At 30.5% G+C, this 19,047-nt stretch overlaps 1 protein-coding gene across 2 annotated transcripts in view; it reads left to right on the plus strand.

Annotated features, from left to right (window-relative positions):
* Window positions 1-19,047, plus strand: part of LOC111638899 (zinc finger protein-like 1) — a 29,151-nt gene extending 10,104 nt beyond the window's left edge. The window contains exons 2-6 of one of the 2 annotated variants that reach the window (XM_023384670.1): window positions 6,712-6,823; window positions 6,894-7,087; window positions 9,131-9,356; window positions 17,221-17,350; window positions 18,144-19,047. In XM_023384670.1, the coding sequence (XP_023240438.1) occupies window positions 6,712-6,823; window positions 6,894-7,087; window positions 9,131-9,356; window positions 17,221-17,350; window positions 18,144-18,420 (939 nt within the window). In that variant the 3' untranslated portion in view covers window positions 18,421-19,047. Of the gene's footprint in view, window positions 1-6,711; window positions 6,824-6,893; window positions 7,088-9,130; window positions 9,357-9,434; window positions 9,565-10,357; window positions 11,251-17,220; window positions 17,351-18,143 lie in introns of those variants that run through there. The other variant, XM_023384669.1, reaches the window with a different exon arrangement.

A 19,047-nucleotide genomic window follows, 5' to 3' on the forward strand; every position in this document is an offset into this window, starting at 1 on the left:
GATTTCACATTCATAAAAGTTTTGATCGTTGCTTACAAAAAACTGATCCAAGTGATTTTTGACATTGTCATTTCAAGTAAATGTCTTAAAGTTAGAAAAAAAAATTTGTATAGACCGGAACAAGTAATAATCTGAGTGTGCTCGATCTGGCGAATATGGTTGGTGTGATAGCATGTTCTATCTAAGTTATAACAGTTTCTGACGAGTTACCAAACTTGTGTGAAATTTGACATTATCGTGGTAAAACACTACACTTGTTTTGTTGATCAATTCTGGCCACCTTTTCTGTTTGATGATATTACTCAATTTGTTTACTCGATGGCAGTACACTTTTGAATCAATTGTTAAATTGTCTGGTAAAAATTCCAAAAACAAAATTTCCTTAAAATCCCTCCAAAGAGAGCATCTCTCTTTAAGAACATGTGGAACTCATTTATCAAGCTTTGAAACGAAACCAATTTGTTTCAAGTAATCATAAACAGTTCAATTTGACAAATTTAATCTCTTAGTGATTTCATGTGTTATTATTTGGCAGTTTGCTTCAATCGTAACCTTTATTTTGTTTTCATTGGCTTCAACTGACCATCCAGAACGTGGTGCATCTTCGATATTGAAATTGCTAGAACGAAATTTTGTAAACCAGTTTTGGCACTGTTGTTCTGTCAATACATCTTCTCCATACACGTCACACAATTTTTTTCTCGCTTGAACAGCATTCTTACCTTTTTGGTAATAAAAGAGCAAAATATGCCGAAAATGCTGCTTTCGATCTTCTATATTTGATGGGACACAAAAAGTAAACAATTGCACAAAATCAAACAAAATTTTTACAAATAAGCCTTAAAAATGCTAGCTGTCAAAATATATAATGATAATACAGTTTAGAATGAAAATGATGGAAAAAAATATGACTAATCCGTCTAGTGGTAAAAAAAACAATTTTACTTTCCGAACAACCTAATACTTTTCCACGTGATTAAATACTTTTACATTTATTTTACAACATATTTATTTTTTTAAATATAATTTTTGCCATGTTTTTTAATGTGCAGTTTGACTTTGACTAGTAAGATAATTTGAAATCATAAAAACTAAAAGTTAAGTTATAATTTATTAATTTTAATAAAAAAATTTTACTATTACAATAAAAAATTGAATATAATTTATTCTAATATTTATTGTTTATGCTCAAATAGTTTCTTTAGTGTATAACATTAATAGACATGTTCTTTATCATAATCATTATCTAAAATTTGTCTATATCATGGTATTTACAGTTAACTTGCAGTCACTCAGGTATAACTTGCAACATAAAATCTGCCATTCTTACATCGATATTTTTCTGGTGTGGAATTGCTATAATGTATGAACATCGGACAAAATTATTTGTTAACTCATTCCACTTTATGTATACTAAGAATCCCTTTTTTATGTTTATTATGGATTTTGTTAGGTCCACGATGAGTCATTAGGGTGATGGATAGGTGTGATGAGGTCTAGCATATCTGGGGCAAAATACTTACAAAAATTTCTGAGGATCCGACCTAGATTCGAATCCGAATTTCTCGGAGTTCCTGTCTTGGTCATTCAGCTGTCAAACAAAATATAAATGTTAAACTAACTATTTAACATTTATATTTTGCATTGACTGAAGATTGAAAATTGGTTTAATTGTATTGCTATGATGATGACGAGTGTAAAATGCGAAACAAAATAGTCATTAGTCTTTAAAATGAGACATCATCATCATTTTCATTTAAAATGGATAAAAGATTAGCATATTATGATTTATTTATATTATTCACCAGTATATTTAAATTATTTAAATATGGATAAATTCTGCTTATATTCATTTAGAATTAAAAAAGTGCACTTGCAAATAAAAAGCTTATTTCTACTAATCTATATTTTAATAATAAATACATTTTTAAAAAATTTATATTTATTTTAATGTCATTTACTATAAATGACTTTTTTTTTTTTTTTAAATACTTTTTCCGCTCTGTTATACATAACAGAGAGAGTTTGGCAATTGGTCAAAAAATAACCCCCTGAAGATTTTTACATTTTTGGACTCAGAACCTTGAAATGTCAAGAAACGCAAAACAAATTTGGGGATTTTTTTTCTGTATGTATAGTTGTTAGTATGAGTTTGGGGGCATGATTTTATTCACCCTTTTTGAAGCTTAATAATGCCTGTGCTTTTTGTTGAAAATTTCTGAAATTTTGCAGTGAGGTTCACGTATTAGAGGGATTGCTGCTGCTGTTAAATTTTGGCAATTAAAGTTTGAGGGGATGGGGTTAAGGGAAACTTTACCTAACCTTTTTTTTTAGCAAATTACCAATAATAGATTATGATTAACTTATAGTGATTAATCATTTTGCAGCTCATTAGTTACATTCAGACTTTTATCCATATTTTAAGTTTTTATTTATCATTGATTCTCTATTAAAATAAGCAAATTACATAGCATTTATGCATATCAATGAACACTTTATATCACTTTAAATCTTAGATTGAAAGAATGCTACATATGGCAACTTCATTCAATTAGATGGCATCAGAATAAAATTTATTTTATTATTGTTCTCTAACTTGAAAGTAACTTGAAAGTTAAACAATAGTTTTCATCAATCTCATGGAATACCATTTCTGAATTTAAATAATTTAACACCTTCCTGTTATTAAACTCTCCTCTTAACACCTTACACTTATTAACTATTGCTTCATACATTATTAATTAGCTCTTTTAAATGTTTAGACATACCCAAAAAAAGTATATTTATATTGNCTTTTCTTGTTTGATGCAGAAGAATCAGTTCTACTTCGTTTGGATGACATAGTAGAGTCTCTCAAGTCTCTGTAGATATAACAAACACAGAAATAAATAACACAAAATAAATTGTAGCTATATGTCAATTCTGCACAACACGTCCGAACATGTAAGCTACACAATAATTTGGGGGGAGTCATTAATCAAGAGTTGCGTAGCGCTCAAACAAAAGACGAATCGACGAGATTTGAAAATCGTGTAACTACATGTTCGTGTAAGTCGAGGTATTACTGTATTTAAAACTGATACAACTCAAGATTTCTTTTATAATAGACTCCATTTATTGTAGTCATGGATGTTAACATTAGTCATTTAATGTTATCAAAAGTAGCACTTCCCAAAACTATATATTAAAAATACACAATAAAACTTATTATAATTGGAGTTTGGTTATTGCTATCATTGTCTTTTGTAATTATTATTTTTAAGCGATGTTTATGCTATTAGTCTCATTATGTGGTTGATAACATGTAATAATAATTATAAATAGTAAATCTTTGAGTTATATATTTTTTTAATTGTTTTAATAGGTCCCTTTAATGTAAAGTCAATAAAACCATAATTGTCCACTAATTGTAGTCTTTGGGTTTAGAGATTATGTTATATACAAACTGAACCACTTTTGAATTAGGTACAGTGATGATAACAGTAAATAACTGATGAATAGTAAATAAAGTACTAGTTAATTGCTTATTGGTATTTATTTTTTATGATTTCCTTCAATTATAGTTTAATATATCTGAGAAAATTTCATATTATTTACATGATCAAAAGATCTATTTCTATTGTTTGTGGAAAGGTGGCTCCACACATTCAGTATTTTCCAAATGCTGAGCAAACATTTGGCCAATCCCAAGTAGTGTGGGTGATTTACTCATGACTAATATTTGGTATTTGCTGTTTTCTATTCCTTATTGGTATGTGGGTTGTTCAATATGTAATGCAACACAATTTTTTCTCAAAGCAGGTTAGTTTTATTCTAGTTTTAAATACATCACTTTGTTCTCCAATAACTTGGGTACAAAAACATTTTTCTACATAATCTCTATTCAAGTCTATAACTTTATGCCATCTAAATGTGGCAGCCTGTATGCCTTCGTGGTACCACTGTACTGGTCTGCGTTTCAGCAAACTTCTCAGTTTATCAATAACTCCCTGGTTGTTGCCATATCTCTTTCTGTGGATTGCATCTTTCAGAGGATCAAAGAGATGAAAGTCTGAAGGTATGAGATCCAGCTGTAGGGTGGGTGAAGAGAGTCCACCCAAGTTGTGATTGTCTTTTGGATACACAGACTTGTGTTGTGGAGGAGATACCAAATGATACGCTGGATTGTATTGAACTATATTATTCATTATATATTATAGTGCTTCATTTAATATTGAGCAATTTTGCCTAGAGTTAGGCAATTATATCAACATCTTGTAATAAATTTAATAATTATAATATAGCCCAATACAATCTAGCAGATTGTCGGGTATTAATCAAGAATCAGGTTATTTGATGTTTGTTGAGAATGAGAATTTTATTCAAATCTTTGTGATGAAAAACATGCTGGAATCATATGCACATCAGTCTACTATCAGATTTTTCTCAAAAACAAAAAGGAGCATTTTTTTGCTCTGCTATCTCTGTTACATAAGTATATTATTTACATGATGGCTTGGGATAGCAATGTAGTAGTATTCTAGAATAAACCAGCTTTTGTTGAGGAGTGTTGAGATGAATTTTCACATGGGATTTTGGATAAAATTTATATTTATTGCTTATCCAAATATGTGAACATGACTAACAAAGATGCAATGGTCCTTAGAACAGCTGGAAATATGTTCTAGATAATACAGGCTTCACAGGACTTGTTGGCAAGTTAATACAGAAAGTGGCATAATTAGAAGCAGATTTATTTCTATTTATCTTTGTTATCTGTTTACATTTTATTTTATATATGTATTTATATTTTTATTTGCATTATTGATTTTGTCTGTTCTGTGTTGTATTTTCAAATTCAATTGTATTTGTTTTTTTTTGTTTTAAATTTATATTCTATATTGCTGAAGATTGCTCACAAAAACATTCCTGAAATAAAATTTTTGGTTTCCTTAACAAGCAGTGTTGTGGAGTGTTGATAGCATGGTTTGATAATGTACTCTTATCTCAAACAATTGCACTTAAAAATTAAATGTTTAGCTGGAGTCAGAACTAGAAAATTCACCTGGAGAAAAGCTGGAGCTAGAGCCATCCACAAAGACTCTTGCTCCAAAACCCTGTTTTTTGGAACCATTTCTCTATGACAGCTTAAACATTTTTTTCAGAGATGAAATAAATTTCTTTGAGAGTAGTAAGAAACAACCAAAAGTCTGAGAGGTACCAAATCTGGACTGTATGGAAAGTGGGCATGAATTTCAACTCTGAGTTTCTGTATTGTCTCTGATGTGAAAGCACTATAGTCAGAACAGCAAGAGAGTAGACACAAATTGGTCTGAGCAGGAATGGTCTACATCAGATGAAAAGGGTGGAGGAGACATGTGGAATTGACACATAGATCTTAGTTATAATATTTGTAAAAGAAAAAATAAAACACTAAAATTGTTTTTTGATTAATATAGTATAAAAACATTTTAAAAATGTAAAAAACAAAACAGCCAAAAAAAATCAGATTCATGTCTCCTTTTATCTAACATAGATCCTTCCAGCTCAGACTGATTTCATGTCTACTCTTTTGCTGTACTGACTATAGTGTGAAGTCGAGTATTATCATGTTGCAGAATCATTGCTTTTTCCACAGTTCCAATACCATAAACTGTCATTAACTTTGCATGAATATGTTTGGGTAAAACATTTTCATGAGTTAAATATGCTATAACTGATTATTGTTTGACATGCATCAACACATTGAAATATCATCCATTTTAAACACAACTAAATTTGAAATATAACATGTACAATACAATTTTAATGCATCTTCAAATGTAGCTAATGAAAATGAATCATTTGTCATCTAATTGCTTGCTAGGCAATAACTCTTGTACAAAACGTTTGTGAGGAGGCATTACTTATTGAACAGCCTTTTCAGCAAGTTTATTTTAATCTATGATAAAATTTAATACTCCGTTTGAGAATTTTAACAAACAAAATTAATTTGAAGATTTAAATATGTTGTTCTATTATTATTTTATTTAATATACAAGAAATGTATGCTAAATAGCTTAGTTGAAGATGATTATTTATATACAAAAATAGTTATGTTTAAATATGTTAGTGTTTAAATGCTTGAATTCCATTTATCATCAACATCCAACATAGAAAATGCTATATAATCAATGCAGCAAGTCATAATCCATCATTTATGTAGGGTTATTTATTATAACTTACAACTTTATTGATTTGGTTGATGTTGCTGAGATGAATTTATCTAAAATGTATGGAAGAAAATTTTCTTACCAAAGTTAATATTAAAATCTAATGATGATGGAAAGCATTGATTTATTATACAATTTTAAAACATTTTTAAATTGATGAATCAAATGCATTATTTNCAAAATGTCCTAAATCATCTGATAAATTGGAATGAATTATGTCATATTCTCACCTATTTTGTTATCAATTTTTATAATAATACAGATAAAATTTTATTGAAGTTTTCTGCTCGGTCAAATATAAAACAAATGTAAATAGAAACATTTTTTTTTTAAATTCCTGATTATGCACTTGCAGATCTAGCAATTGTATAGTCAAAATTTAATTATATATTAATATTACTGGTAATATTAATTTTAAATAAATATTTTGATAAGATATTTTTAAATTTTTGAGTTTAGTCTATTTTTTATTTACAGCACTGAAATTAAATATATTTGAAATTATTTTCCTTTATATTAGTGTATTGTTCAGTCCTATCTTCAGTGGATTCAAGACAGCGATTATGATCCCATATGCCAATTGTGCAAACAAGAATTATCAGAAGGCGAATGTGTTCGACTGATTTGTTATCGTAAGTTTTTGAAATGTTGATGCTGATAATACATAGTCTGCCATAATTTATTGTAATTTATACTTTTTAGATGTCTTTCATTGGAATTGTTTGGACAACTATGCTTGCCAGTTGCCGGCCCACACTGCACCCGCTGGTTATACGTGTCCTACGTGTAAAACAGTTTTGTTTCCTCAAAAAAATCTTGTCTCTCCCGTTTGTGATGCACTGAAAGCAAAGTTACAGAATGTTAACTGGGCACGGCCAGGATTGGGATTACCGGTGGTAAGTATATATTGCTTGAGAAAACTTTTTGACACATCCACAGTGTAGCTTGTAAAAATATTTAAAATAGTTTGGACATAAAGGTTTGTATGTTAATTCTTATATAGAGTGATTTCAAAAATCATATTACTCATGTGAAACATTATGTGCATTTAAAAAGTACAGGATGGGTGGAAAGTAACTAAGCATTAAGAAATTTCTATATTTCTAATGTGAAGATGAAAATTATTTGACATGTATCTTATTAAATGGAAATATGGATGCATACCTTAAAATTTGATTATTAATCACCAGAAACAAACAAAAATTCATCATAAGATAACTATATCTTTATTTTCTTTGATAAGTCAAAAATGTTTGTTGAACAAATAGGTAGGTTGTTCTACAATCATTCATCCTTTTCAACTGCTTAAATACAATCATTCTTCCTTTTAATAGAGGGTTAAATGAATTATATTTTAAAGCTGTTGCTCGAGCACATAGCTGCTATATAAGTGTCAATTGCATTATGAAGTGAAGTTAACCTTAGGAACTTTAATAAAAAAGTTTTACCATTCATTTGATAGAGAAAGAATGGCTAAAAGTAGAAAATGAAGCGTGAAAAAAGATATCTAAACTCTTTTTAAAAGACTTGGGTAATTGGAAAGTGTCAACTTTTGTTTGATATACAAATTTTCAAATATTAAGATATAAACTTGTCCTGGCATTCTCTTTAATTGCAGATCACTTCAGTAAACTCCACTGGACACAACAAGGACCAACTTCTCAAAAAAAAAAAATGATATTTACAAATTAGCGAGCATTTGTTGCTTAGAAGGTCATATTTACTCATTATGGGAAAGATTAGATAACAATGACACACATTTTATCATTCACATAAAATCTTGACAAAATCAAAATGAAAGAATGGCACTGGTTTTGATCTTTCCTTTTTTTATATTAAATCCTACATAGGCTATATTAGATGAAAACAAATACTTTATGAATATGCATTTCTGCGTGCGACAGTATATGATAAAAAACTAGAGCTAAATACTTTTTACAAAAAAGAACTGAAGAAAAGAAAGGTTTTAGAGAGAATTGTAAAGAGGAATGTGGCAAAAAGATATTTTAATCTTTTCAGAGAACTTAAAAAATATTGTAATGTGTTTTATGCGTTCTTCTCACTGGTATAAGTGAAAAGCAGAAAGAAATATTTATGGGTTATTAAATCTCTACCTGCATTACTATAACCAATTAATAAACTCCAAATACTTTTAAAATGCAGTCTATTTTAAACAACTTATCAAGTATAAACTTAAGTATATAACTTTTAAACAAGAATATAAGATTTAAGCAACCAGTCACGGCTTTGGCTAATTATGCAATTGCGGATCCAACAGAGATTGCAATCGAATGGAGCAAGGCAGATGTTATACAAAAAATTGGTAATAGATGACATCTAAAGTATGCAGAAGCCTGGCACATTTATAAATACAGGGGAAAAGGGCAAAATATAAATTTTCGAGAATCAAACAAAATAGCATCAGCATGGAAAGCTGCAGCATTACAATTATAAAGAACAAATGGACTTGCGCAATTAAATCTGAGAAGATTGTAAAGCATACATTTTGGAATTTCCATTTGGCAAATTTAAATTCTGTTAGTTTGATCCTGAAGAAGGTCCGTCAATTTGACCAAAAACGTTTGATAAGTTGTTTAAAATAGACTGCATTTTAAAGGTATTTGGAGTTTATTAATATTTATGGGTTATTCATGTTATACCCTTAGATATTCCCCAGATTGGCCATGGTAGGTGTTTTTTTTTTTTTTTTATAGAGGTAGCAATGTATATGCAGAACTTTTTCTGGATGTATCATTAAATTGCTGCTTATATTAATGGATTGAACATGTTAATTAACGTAACTGTAATTATCAGTTCCTCTAAGTTTTTGGGTAATATGACTTTTGGATCACTTGTATTTCTATAGTTACAAATATTAAAAGTATATAATGTTAAAATAAATATTAAAATATAATGTGATGTTTTTAATTTCACTTCAGATTGATGATAATTTAACATCTAAAAATTCTAAGTCAGTAACACAAAAAGAAATGGATGTGCCTTCTGAACAAATAGCGGCGTCGCTCGGAGATACTTCCAAATCACCGAAATCGGAAATTCCGAGAAGCCACATTCCAACAAAACCGCACAGTGTTGTAAGCATGGAAGGAATGAACCATAATTTTCAAATAGATCCTTATAACAATTCTTCAGTTTTTTCTGCCGGTAGAAAATTATTTCCATTATTAATAATTATTATTTATTTTAGGAATGTTTAACATTTGCATTTCTAAATTATCTTAGCTCATTTATCGTCTCCCCGTAAACTGTATGATTCAACTGGACATGATGCATTCCGGCCCATGCCCATCGATCACGACGAAGATAAATATAAGAGAAGATCAGCGATGGAATGGTTTTCAAGATGGTTCAAGTAAGAATTGTTTGAATAAACAATTGATAATATTCATCTATGCATTATTACCATTAGAAACAAATATTACCATTAGAAATTTTTAAACTTCATATACATCTCTTTTTAAATATGAAGGATGGATTTAATACAAAAAGTTCATACATTCTGCAATTTAACTGATGATACATGATGTCTGAAAAATTCATTTTGAATTAAATATATAAAGTATAAACTGAACAAACATATATATATATTTATTTTTACAACCCTCAACAGTTTAAATCTTAAAAATGGTAAATGACTTTTTACCAGTTGTCTTGAAATTTTAAATTCATTGAGAAAATTTATTCTTCAGAGTTAATGAACCTTACAGAAAAAAATGAAAAGATAGTTTGCAGTTAACAATTTCTTTTCTTCGTTGATTCTAAAGAGGTGTTATAAACAGCATCCAGGACTTCCAGTTTCAAACTTTCTAAGATATAATTATATTTATTCAAAAATGTTCTTCACTTCCTTTAAACGATATAGATATGTGGCTTCTTATAGAATTTGTTTTGTTAGAACTAAATAGAAAATGTTTGACATATTATTGCTGCTGCTGCTGCTGTCATATTCAAAGCTTGAAGCATTGGTCATATTAATCACAATATATATGCATACGCTCTTATCAACTTTAGATATAAATCATCATATATAATTGAATTTTTTATATGCATTTAATCTCTTAAAGCTCTGGAATATATGAATATGATTCAATAAGTACTTAAAAGAAAAAATTATTGTGATGACATTCTTCATCTCTTTAACATAGGTCGAGGACCATTCTTGGAGGGCACTCCCGTCGCGATCCGAATCTCGTCTACAAACGCTGGTTTATTTTAGTGGTGCTGTGCTTTGTCGGATTATGTACACTGATTCTTATATTTGTGCGACTGGGACGTGCCAGCGCCGACACCGATCCACTGCTGGATCCTCTCCTGAATCCCAACATTCGCATTGAAGACAAACTAGATGTGGCTAAAGTGGACAAAATGGATGGACAGGAAGGCGGTGCGGGAGGAAACGGCGTCCTGGACAGCAGGGGATGAAGATGGATTTCAACTGAGGTTCGATCATCCTCGGCGAGAAGCCAGTCCGAGACTGAGTCGAGTTGCGTTTGCACACACGACGAAAGACAAAATTCTGGACTCGTTGCCAAAATACATTTAGTCATTGTAACGACCGTAAAATATTATTTATATTTAAATATCCGAAATACAATGTGTTAAACAATAATGTTTCTGTGGGTCAATGGCGATAATTTCGAATAAATTGCATCCGACTTCTGCCCATGTCTAGATTTTAAAGCAAATTTTTCTAAATTGTAACAAGCTACTTTTGTATAAAGTTTTTTATTTTTTAAAAAACCTTAGAAAATATTTCCCAGTTTTGGATATTGTTATTTATTTACAATTCTCATAATATATAAAGAAAAACTGAGTTGCATTTAGAACTTGTTATTGTCATGTTTCAGTTAAGCTAGAATATGTAAATGGAAAAAGAAATTGTTGGCAATATGCCATTTGTATATTTTACCAAATTTAAATAAAGAGGAATTTTTTCAAAATTTCTCAATTTTAAAATGTCCAATTTAATTGACTTTGTTACTTTTCTCTCAAAACATAGATAGAAAGACCAATAATTAAGTAAGTACTTAATGCCCTGGAATAAAGAGAACCCTTGATGACTGACCCAGACATGTTGTGCCGAGGCTTTAGCCATCTTGGCCATTGGGTTATCAAAATACTTACTGAAGGGGCTATATGCATGCAATTTTATTTACTGTTTTCAAGCAACATTAATTTGATTATTTTATTTCCTTCTTTGTTCTGAGATAGAGTGGAATCACCATGCTGTAACCTGTATGTGGAGGATGTGGTGGATTGGCTCATTTTTGGATGAAAAGCAAACCACAGTTGAGATCCAATGCAGAGGCAATAAAGTTCTCAAAAAGAACTTTGTGACTTTTGAACGTGCACATTTATTACAAAAAATTTTCAGTGACGACAGTTTTTGTGCATGAAAAACATCAAAACTGCAGAAAGAAATAAGTTGAGTGATTCCCATTTAACTAACATTCTTAGTTAAGACTAGTACCATAAAAGCAGATACTAACAACATTATAAAAGGAAGGCAATGTCAAAAATTGCATTATATTTATTTTTATTTTGTGGGAGTATAATTTTTTTACTGATAATATTTTTTGCAATTATATACAGGGTGGGCCAACAAAAACGAAACGGCAGAGATATTGTGTTCGTCCAAGCAAATCGCTCGGACAGGTCGATTTTATTCTCAAGGGGGACATCTTCAGCAATAAAGTTTTTGCGATTCTGAATACAACAGACAACAAAAAATTTTAAAAACTCATTCATTTTTTATTAACTAAACAAACATTTATTTCAAATAAAGTAACAAAAACTTTCAGAATCATAAAAACATTCAGAATCGCAAAAACTTAATTGATGAAGATGTCCCCCTTGAGAATAAAATCGACCTGTCTGAGCGATTTGCTTGGACGAACGCGATAACTCTGCCGTTTCGTTTTCGTTGGTCCACCCTGTATATTACTGTACAGTAGAGCATTGATTATCTGACCCACGATTAACCATCACATCGGTTAATCGATCGTTCTAATCGGCAAATTTCAAATGTCCGCTAGTGATGTGGCACTACAATTTTGGCTATGTCTTGGCTACTTTATTATTATTTTTGTTAAATTTGTGCATGTTTTAGCTGGCAACACTGGCTTGACCATTGAAGGGAGGCCAGTATTTAAACGAGACTTAATTTTCTAATTATGAGTGGTGGTGTTTTGTTTTGTGAGCAATAAAAGAACTTAAAAATAATTTTTAACGATACAATAGCGACGATTATTATTTAAAAAAAAATTTGTTAGGATTAATATCAATGAAAATTCAACGCGAAGTTAATTAATAATAGCGATATACTATACTAATAATATATTTTTTTCATTCTTTTCAGTTATCTGACCAACCTGAGTCCCCAATTCAGTCGGATAATCGATACTCTACTGTATTTGTTATTTTGATATTCACATTTTGAACTTTTTAAAAGCATTGATGTAAAGTATCTTTGTGGCACGCTGAATACAGTATATGTAAATTTCTCATTTGGCCCATTAGGAACAAAGGATGGACAACCCTCCTCTAGGGGATGGTAAGTAAATCTAGGGGGTGAAAAGAATCAGAGAGGCAGCAGGGTTTGGGTCACCAACAACCATTCCCTTTCCTCCATTAAGAAGCTTTGCATTTAATGGTTTCCAGATGTAAAGAACAATATACAGTAAGGGCCCATAGTGTGAGAATCATAGAAAAGCTTTCCTAAGAATATTTCCAAGCCTTTCTCACTTACGGGAAAAGCAAGTTTGGACATTGGGTACAGGTGTTAAGTTTATGGAAAGTGACTTGAAAAAGTTTGGGAATTGCTGTTCTAACAGCTCTAGGATTTTGCAGCTTGGTAAATTAGATCGAGCTTTATTATATGGCCTGCTGCATTGCTGCAAAGTAACATGTAGGCTTTAAGATAGTAATGGATTGGGCCAAGCTTTCTTTTTTCCAATGCATTGGAAAAAAGAAGCTAGGGGCACCTATATAATCATCGCAATGGTTATATAGGTGTCCTGAGGCCTCTACTGAAACAATGCAGTCACATTAAATGGCCATAGGGTCTTCATCTGTTATTGTTGACAAACTTCTTTGGTCGCATATGGACTTTAACAGTCTAGCTATCACTCAAGGCAAACTTTTCTGTAATCTTTTTACATTGCAAAGTGAATAACACCTTTTGAACCAGTCTTAACTAGCAATGAAAGTTGTCTTCAACTACAGATGTAACTAATACCAATCTGTTTACAAACCAATACTGAAGTATTGTATCAAACTTACATATAAAAAAAATTGGAATATGTATATCCTTTACATTGCTGTGTCTGAATGATGCCATGGCAAAACAATGGAATATCATGCTGTAAAACTAACCCATGGTAAACAGTAGTCTTTGCTGCATGTGACTTGCCATCGGTGGCCACAAGACAAGGTTTTTGCTTTTGCAGTAGGTAGGGAGCACTACTTTGCGAAAGACTTGATGCAAATTTTTTTTATATGACCAGGATAAGCAAAAGCATCTTTGACCTGCACTACAATTGGTTAAAACTTGTCGGCTGTCACAAAGTGCGTGGTCTATGTTATCCATCTGATTTCCATTGTCTCTTTAAACTCTGTATCATTGCAAATTGCGAGAAATCAGACAATTATCATTTTGCATATTCCTAAGATATACAGCATACAGTAATGAGCATCATTTTGTTTTTAAATTTGTATATGTGACTGTGAGTTAGTTATTGCTTTGTTTAGATTAGCACTCTTTCTATATTTTATTCTGGTTCTAGAAATGTTTTACATAATTACTAAATGCTAGTTGTTTTTCTCTAGAAAGTGATTGCTATGGAAAATTTTATAACTGAAATGAATATTTATTAATAATTTTAATTGAAAAGTAGGATCCAAACACCGTAACAGAATATGCTTAGCACTTTACTTGTGACACATTTTGACCAATTACAGACTGAGCCAATGGTGCTTTTGCTTATTCTACCTGTATTAAAAAATTTTGCAGACCAGACATGTTTTTAGCAATAGATGGGCAATATTTCAAGCCAGTTGGTGATTTGGCAACATTTTCCCAAAAAACGAGGTTGTAGTCAGGCCCATTTTTAGGAAAAATTTCAAATACACCGTGGATAAATTTATAATTGTATAGAAAAATTTAGGCCTTAGGCAATAAAAAATGCCTAATTGCCTGAGGCCCCAACCCAAAGAGCCCATAAATCAATTTGTAAACTGTTATTTCTTCATATTTGAATTCAAATGATTAGTGAATGAAGTGAATATTCTCTAGCCAATGAACAAGCTTTCATGCTTTCATTATTGACACCTGTAGAGTTTGGATGAAAGTAAGTATTGGCAGAATTCGGTACTGTGCCATCTCTATCTGCAACACCTGCCAGTTGAGGAAGTTCATTGCTTAAATTTTTTATGAAGCATGAAGACCTTGGTAGAAATATTAACAACATACCTGTGGATTTTAGTATTTTGTTGATCTTCAATCCAAATGATAATACATTCACCATTTTCATCTTTATCACACAACTCATATATTTAGCAGAACAAATTCCATCAGCTTTCACCACCTCTCTGATTTCAATTTATATACAGTAGATCCCCCTATAACGCTTAGATACGTTCCACGCTAATCGAATTTTACGTTGTAGGAATGATTAAATACATGAACCAATCGCAGCCCGATAGGTGTGAACTTTACGGACTAAGGCTGTTTGAAAGGTTTTCTTTTATAAAATTAACCGATTCTAGAGTAATTCCACTCAGCATTTCCAAAACGTATAATTTTTTGGGAATAATCTGTATAAACTATGCTATAAACAAAAAATTATAGGATTACTTACCGAGTTTGTACCGTTCGACTACGCCGTTGCTCAAAGCTTGTCTTCGTCGTGGAACAGCACACGAAACGGCGGCCACGATTTCTGATAAATAATTTTTCGCAGAAAAATAACTTGACCTTTGGAGACATCATTAATATAAATAATTTTTATGGCCGTTGAATAAGAAGTGTTTCTTTCACAAGAAATGTATAAAATTAGTGCTGTATTAGACTTACGGTACCTAATTTACATACTGTGCAGACGATAATAAACTCAACTTACTAGCCTAAAATCTCCGTAGCGTGTTGCCAGGCGGCAGAAAGCATATATATAATTATAATAAAGTTACAATAAATTAAGTTAATATATAATTATATATACAGTACCTAATTTATATATAATTAATATATAATTATATGTACAGTACCTAATTTATATATAATTTATATATAATACTAAACAGACGATAGCAAACTCAATTTAGCCGCTCCGTAGCGTGGCGCAGGGTCGGAGGAAAGTAGTTCGGCTGCTCATCCACTATTGGTCCAGACTCTATCAATCTTGTCGCGAAACGAGTTGGCGAAGACATTATAGAAGATGCTTTATACGAATGTTGCTACAATTTTTTCGCTACGTTATAGGAATTGTCGTTATAGGAACGTACATTATAGGGGGGTCGACTGTACATATAAAATGTAATAGAATGTTTAAATTAATAATTGGTATCAAATATACAGTCATGTATGAGAAACCTTCTTACATTTATCTATAAGTTGCACTTTCTCATCTAAAGCCATAATTTTTAGTCTTTTCTGCATCACTAGATGTGCTTTCTTTACAACTCATGAGGTTCACTTAAATTTTGTAGTTTTTATGTATAAGCAACATCGAAGCATTATCATATGAGAAAAAAAAATTATCAAGTTTTTCATGTAGAAAATTGTTTCAAATTTTTATACCATTACTTTTGCCCCATAATTGAATTTCATAATAAAAATAGAATTTTTAATAAACAGAATCACTTCTGTGCATTTGAGGGTTAACCTAACCATTCACTGTTTTTTAAGACCAAAGAAAAATTTTGTATTTCCAAGATACAAAACTATGCAGCAGTTGCTCTCAGTAAATAAATAGGATATATTTATTATCATAATTGTACACAATCCCCAGACAATTAATATCTGGTACTAAACTGTACCAAATACAAATTATGCAGGGACATTTAGAACTTGCTGTCATCACTTTTTGGTGAATTTAAATACATATACGAATGGAAGTATTTTCGTTAAATTAAACTTAAAATAAATGACAGTTTTTCAAAATTTCTCTCTCTATCAAAATATATAAAATTGAAACACAAAATTGTGATTTTCTTTGTAATTTTATTTTATTTTCCATATAAATTATAAATATAAAATTGCTTTCTTGTAAAGAATACAAAATAGTACGGTCACAGACATCTAGAAAATTCACAGATCTCTTGCTCGATCGATGTTTACACTGCTACGACAATATGAAATGTCCAAAAAAAACCATTAAAATAGCATATTATTCTATGCACGCAATTATAATATTTTAATGTTAGAATAATTTATTTACATACACGGAAGTGTGGCAAAGTATAAAGAAAACAAAAGGCATTTCTTGGCGTGGTAAAGCTACTACTTGCCACCATCTCTTGGCCGATGAAACAATTTTGCGTAAATTGTAAAATTTAAAATTGTTTGCTTGTTAAAGCTTTATAATACTGCTAAGTTTAGCAAATAGCAATATTTTTTTTGAAAGTGAGCACTTGTCTGAAAGTACATTTTGGTGCATCTTTTGTTTGTGTTTATGTATAGTTTAAAATAAATTAATTTTTAATATTCCTGATATTAAAAGGGATTCTATATAAATTATAATTTTTATNAATTAGAAGCAGATTTATTTCTATTTATCTTTGTTATCTGTTTACATTTTATTTTATATATGTATTTATATTTTTATTTGCATTATTGATTTTGTCTGTTCTGTGTTGTATTTTCAAATTCAATTGTATTTGTTTTTTTTTGTTTTAAATTTTATATATAAACTTTTTCTCTGTAATTTTCTTATAAATATATTCCACATTTATGAAATAATTATTATTTATTTTAGGAATGTTTAACATTTGCATTTCTAAATTATCTTAGCTCATTTATCGTCTCCCCGTAAACTGTATGATTCAACTGGACACGATGCATTCCGGCCCATGCCCATCGATCATGACGAAGATAAATATAAGAGAAGATCAGCGATGGAATGGTTTTCAAGATGGTTCAAGTAAGAATTGTTTGAATAAACAATTGATAATATTCATCTATGCATTATTACCATTAGAAACAAATATTACCATTAGAAATTTTTAAACTTCATATACATCTCTTTTTAAATATGAAGGATGGATTTAATACAAAAAGTTCATACATTCTGCAATTTAACTGATGATACATGATGTCTGAAAAATTCATTTTGAATTAAATATATAAAGTATAAACTGAACAAACATATATATATATTTATTTTTACAACCCTCAACAGTTTAAATCTTAAAAATGGTAAATGACTTTTTACCAGTTGTCTTGAAATTTTAAATTCATTGAGAAAATTTATTCTTCAGAGTTAATGAACCTTACAGAAAAAAATGAAAAGATAGTTTGCAGTTAACAATTTCTTTTCTTCGTTGATTCTAAAGAGGTGTTATAAACAGCATCCAGGACTTCCAGTTTCAAACTTTCTAAGATATAATTATATTTATTCAAAAATGTTCTTCACTTCCTTTAAACGATATAGATATGTGGCTTCTTATAGAATTTGTTTTGTTAGAACTAAATAGAAAATGTTTGACATATTATTGCTGCTGCTGCTGCTGTCATATTCAAAGCTTGAAGCATTGGTCATATTAATCACAATATATATGCATACGCTCTTATCAACTTTAGATATAAATCATCATATATAATTGAATTTTTTATATGCATTTAATCTCTTAAAGCTCTGGAATATATGAATATGATTCAATAAGTACTTAAAAGAAAAAATTATTGTGATGACATTCTTCATCTCTTTAACATAGGTCGAGGACCATTCTTGGAGGGCACTCCCGTCGCGATCCGAATCTCGTCTACAAACGCTGGTTTATTTTAGTGGTGCTGTGCTTTGTCGGATTATGTACACTGATTCTTATATTTGTGCGACTGGGACGTGCCAGCGCCGACACCGATCCACTGCTGGATCCTCTCCTGAATCCCAACATTCGCATTGAAGACAAACTAGATGTGGCTAAAGTGGACAAAATGGATGGACAGGAAGGCGGTGCGGGAGGAAACGGCGTCCTGGACAGCAGGGGATGAAGATGGATTTCAACTGAGGTTCGATCATCCTCGGCGAGAAGCCAGTCCGAGACTGAGTCGAGTTGCGTTTGCACACACGACGAAAGACAAAATTCTGGACTCGTTGCCAAAATACATTTAGTCATTGTAACGACCGTAAAATATTATTTATATTTAAATATCCGAAATACAATGTGTTAAACAATAATGTTTCTGTGGGTCAATGGCGATAATTTCGAATAAATTGCATCCGACTTCTGCCCATGTCTAGATTTTAAAGCAAATTTTTCTAAATTGTAACAAGCTACTTTTGTATAAAGTTTTTTATTTTTTAAAAAACCTTAGAAAATATTTCCCAGTTTTGGATATTGTTATTTATTTACAATTCTCATAATATATAAAGAAAAACTGAGTTGCATTTAGAACTTGTTATTGTCATGTTTCAGTTAAGCTAGAATATGTAAATGGAAAAAGAAATTGTTGGCAATATGCCATTTGTATATTTTACCAAATTTAAATAAAGAGGAATTTTTTCAAAATTTCTCAATTTTAAAATGTCCAATTTAATTGACTTTGTTACTTTTCTCTCAAAACATAGATAGAAAGACCAATAATTAAGTAAGTACTTAATGCCCTGGAATAAAGAGA

This window comes from Centruroides sculpturatus, unplaced genomic scaffold (genome assembly GCF_000671375.1).
Source record: "Centruroides sculpturatus isolate CEXI.00-Female unplaced genomic scaffold, Cexi_2.0 scaffold1059, whole genome shotgun sequence".
In the NCBI taxonomy this organism is placed as follows: Eukaryota; Metazoa; Arthropoda; class Arachnida; order Scorpiones; family Buthidae; genus Centruroides; species Centruroides sculpturatus.